General features: G+C 34.1%; 1 protein-coding gene across 1 annotated transcript; it reads right to left on the bottom strand.

Moving 5' to 3' along the window:
- Positions 1-712: 712 nt before the first annotated feature.
- LOC106779041 (probable 2-oxoglutarate-dependent dioxygenase At5g05600) lies at positions 713-3,652 on the bottom strand. Its single transcript, XM_014667067.2, has 3 exons — positions 3,020-3,652; positions 1,217-1,550; positions 713-1,131 (listed from the first exon to the last, which is right to left on the bottom strand). The coding sequence occupies exons 1-3, from the start codon at positions 3,547-3,549 to the stop codon at positions 874-876; spliced, it is 1,122 nt and encodes a 373-aa protein (XP_014522553.1). The 5' UTR covers positions 3,550-3,652; the 3' UTR covers positions 713-873.
- Positions 3,653-3,899: the final 247 nt, after the last annotated feature.

Below are 3,899 nucleotides of genomic sequence, written 5' to 3'. Positions count from 1 at the left end.
CAAATATATGTATTTTTTATTTAGATACATAAATCTGAAATTATTCTGTAAAATATTAATTTTTTAAAATTTATATTTTTATATAAACATAATTTAAATTGATGTTTTAAAAAGATCAAATTTATTTATATTAGTATTTGAATATGAAATTTAGTTTAAATCATATTTTAAAATTAATTTTTTATCTAAATAAAAAAACTTGTTTTAAAATATATTTATTTAAAATTATAGAAATATTGATAAATACGTATCTAACATAATAATAAAAGCAATTGTGTAGAAGAGGTTAGGTAGCAGTAACGCAGCGAGCCGGTTGGCATCCGAATAGCAATTGATAGAGGTCCAAGTATTATTTTAAAAATGTGAGATTATAAATGGTTGGAGGGGTATTTGCAACGTGCATAAACTAATAATAATACAATGATTATTATAAGATTTATTAGTTGAAACGTGCATGAATGGAAACTAAATGGAAGTTGGAAAAATAATGTCCCATCAAAGGTGCTATCTTTTTCCTTTTCTTGTGAGCCATAATACTCACCATTCCACTACCACATCCTTTCACTATTCATTATTCAATTCTTTCCCCAATTCACCAAGGCAACTTTTCACTTTCAATTCAACCCTTTCTTCTATTTTTCAACTATTGCACCCTTAAATTATAACATCACACATCTTTATCTATCTACCCATCTAACACTGTCATCTGACATTATTCAAAATTATCAAAATAGATAAATTAAAAACAAGCATACCATACCATGTTTGGATAAACTTAAGAAAAGAAGTAAAAAGTTACAAGTATTATTAACTTGATAAAAATAAAAACAGCGTCTTGAACATGGATAAGTGGGACGAAACACAGTAAAGATTTTATTGTAATGAGGATTTGGAAGTGAGTGATTCAACTTGGGCCTTCCCACATGTTCCATTTAGCCTAATGTAAAGTCTATATTCATCATATGTCATGGGTGAGTACAAGGCTGGTCTCTCCTCAGTCACAAGCTCTTTGGCTGGTTGAATCAGTAAATCACTCTTTGGGTTATAGAACATGGCCAAAGACACACGATCTTGGTTTGAGTTGACAATCACCCTGTGTTCTACACTCTTGTAAATTGCATTGCTGAGCACCTGAATATTAATATTAAACATTCATGAGTTTAATAGTGTGTGAAAGAAGAAGTAATTAAAGGTAATAAAATATATATATTAGGACCTGAATTTGGTCACCGATGTTGATGATGAAGGCATTTGGGACAGGCTTAACAGTGATCCATTGGTCTCCTTTGCGTACTTGAAGACCAGAAACAAAATCATCAGGGAGGAGAATGGTCATGCCACCAGGATCTGAGTGAGGGGAGAGTCCTAAAGTCAGGTCAGGTTGAGGACACTTTGGATAGAAATTCACCCTTAAACATGCTCCAATCTCACTTTCACCTCCAAATGCATTAATCATGAAATCCTCTTTCAAACCAAGGTTTTTTGATATCATTTCCAGTATTCTTCCTCCTAGCTTAACCACTCCTTCTCCATATTCACCAATCACTTTCCTATCACCACACAAACAAACACAATTACACTGTCTCAAATATGTACTATGCTTCTCGTGAGTTAGCTCTAAGAGAAACATAAAATGTTACTGAGCTCTCTGTACAACCAACAAAATAAGAAAGAAAAAGCACAATTGAATACACTATGTCCTTACATACTTTGCAGAGAGAACACAGTTGTGCTGATAAAATATTGTCTTTTTTGAATGCAAAGATAAAGACACTTTGATGAATCATTTCACACAAGTTGAAATTGGTGGTAGGTCATATTTTAAATCTGGAGTTATTTATCAGATAGAGCCATCCGACCGAAATGGTAGCCAATTAGAGTTTTGGTTTGGTCCATCCAATTTACACCGCCCCCGTGAATCTTCAATGTCTTTAATCGGTGCATTCTGATACACACTGTGTCACGCTTGCTTTCCGACAATTATCTCTCTATTTTTCAATCTTCTTTTATAAATTGCAGAGATCTGCCTTTGCCACACGTTTTACATGCAAAGGTCAAGTGTACTACGTGTTTACCTTTGAAAAAAGCTGTTCAATAGTTATACGTTATTCATATTTCTAGACCTTGGAAATAAACTGCACCACCATGCTGAAATTGTCAAAAAAAACTTTACCCTCAAATAAAAAAAACAAAACTTTACTTCAAATTAATATATACGATTTCATTTTCCACTAGGTAAAAATAAAATTAATAAATTTGAGATTCACTCATGTCTAACACGGCTCTGTCCAAATTGACAGATTTTAATTTCACTATCCCACTTTTATTTATGCTGACAAAGTACTCTCTCCCCAACCTCCCATAAGACCTTAATATACACCATGAAAACAACACCACTTTAATTTGTTGGGTACACCTTCATTTAGCAACTAACATTAAGCAAATATAAGTACCACGTCGCATCCATACCAAACAAATAGAAACATTATAACTTGGAAACAGAAAAGAAAAAAAAGAGACATGATAGCAAGGGAATATTTGTACCCACATACTTTAATTCTTAATTTGAGCCTAGGATGTTTGAACAAGCAACCTATCACTTGCTACCTATAAATTCAAGTCACTACATAATGTCTGGGTTAATTTGGCAATGAGTTTTCCCTTGGTTATTTTTAAGTAGACGTCAAGAGAGAGAAGACAAACATACATAAAGGTATATATATTCTAAAAATAAGTACATCTTTAACATGATTAGTAGTTTGCATGTGTCAAAATCATTTCAGTGTTTCTACTAATTATATTTAAGTTACTATCAATTAATGAAGTAAATATATAGTATATATTTCTTTTTCACCACATATATAGGTATCTTTCTTTTTCTATTTCTCTGGTCAAAAGACAGAGATACTAAAACATTTTAAGTGTGTTTTTAGTTTATAAGAAACGGACAAAGAAATAATCTATGTATCTAATGGATGTGGGACTTGTGAAAAGTAGAATAGACAGAAGATAATGATACCTCAAGGATGATGGAAATGCAGGCCACTTAGCTTGGTTTCTGACAGAGGGAGGCATGTAATGAAGGAAGAAGTAGTCACTCCAATCTAAGGAGGCTCCCTTCTGCACTCCCAAGCGACTTCCATAACCCTCATAAGTGGTGGGGGAGTTTGCATACTCCTCCTTCAGTTCAAGAGGCTGGTTGAAGAATTCACGCCACAGTTCCCGAGAATTCTTCATCAACTCATGGCTAACTCCATGGTTCACCACCTGAAAGAAACCCCACTCACTGCAAGCCTCTGCCATCTTCTTCAGCCCCTCTTTTCGAACACTCTCATTCTTGGAAGAGAGTTGCTCTAAATCAATGACGGGGATGTTGGCATGATCATGGTGGTGAGCATGTTCGTGATGAGTTTGAGGAGAGGGAAGAGTGTTGTTGGAGGGTCTTTGGGAGAGTGGCTTAATGTAACGCGAGGGGATAGAGCTGAGGCCACTTTCTGCTAAAGCTTGGACTCGAACCACTGGTTCTGGCCATGCTTGGCAACTCAGCATGTTTCCAGAAACTAGGAAAGCACAAAAACTAAGAGGGATTGGAGAGAATTTTGAGTGTGTGTTTTTGCTTTTAGCTTATGTTGTAGTGTGGTTGAGAGCAACTACGAGAAGCCTATATATAGCTAACAGAGCATTAGATGCCATATGCATAATTTCGGCGCCGTGATGAAATTGAGTTGCCTCTGTTCTCCTTTTTCTCACCCTCTTGTCTTTATATCCAAACATAAATGTCTCAGTTTTCATATATTAAGAAAAAACTTCAATATTTCTTCTTTATTCAAAAATTGAAAATAATTTTTCAAAACTTTAATTCAATTTAATTTTTCAATTTTAAAATTAAAAAATTTGGT

Source organism: Vigna radiata, unplaced genomic scaffold, assembly GCF_000741045.1.
Source record: "Vigna radiata var. radiata cultivar VC1973A unplaced genomic scaffold, Vradiata_ver6 scaffold_297, whole genome shotgun sequence".
Lineage (NCBI taxonomy): Eukaryota > Viridiplantae > Streptophyta > Magnoliopsida > Fabales > Fabaceae > Vigna > Vigna radiata.
The sequence above is the reverse complement of the archived record's forward strand: the minus strand, read 5'-3'. Positions and strand labels throughout refer to the sequence as shown.

Bases quoted from the DNA above. Each gene is read 5' to 3' on its own strand.
- LOC106779041 (XM_014667067.2), bottom strand. From the start codon at position 3,549: ATGCTGAGTTGCCAAGCATGGCCAGAACCAGTGGTTCGAGTCCAAGCT. The intron at 1,551-3,019 runs GTATCATTATCT...GTGTGGTGATAG, and splicing joins GCATTTCCATCATCCTTGAG to GAAAGTGATTGGTGAATATG. The intron at 1,132-1,216 runs GTCCTAATATAT...ATTAATATTCAG, and splicing joins ACATCGGTGACCAAATTCAG to GTGCTCAGCAATGCAATTTA.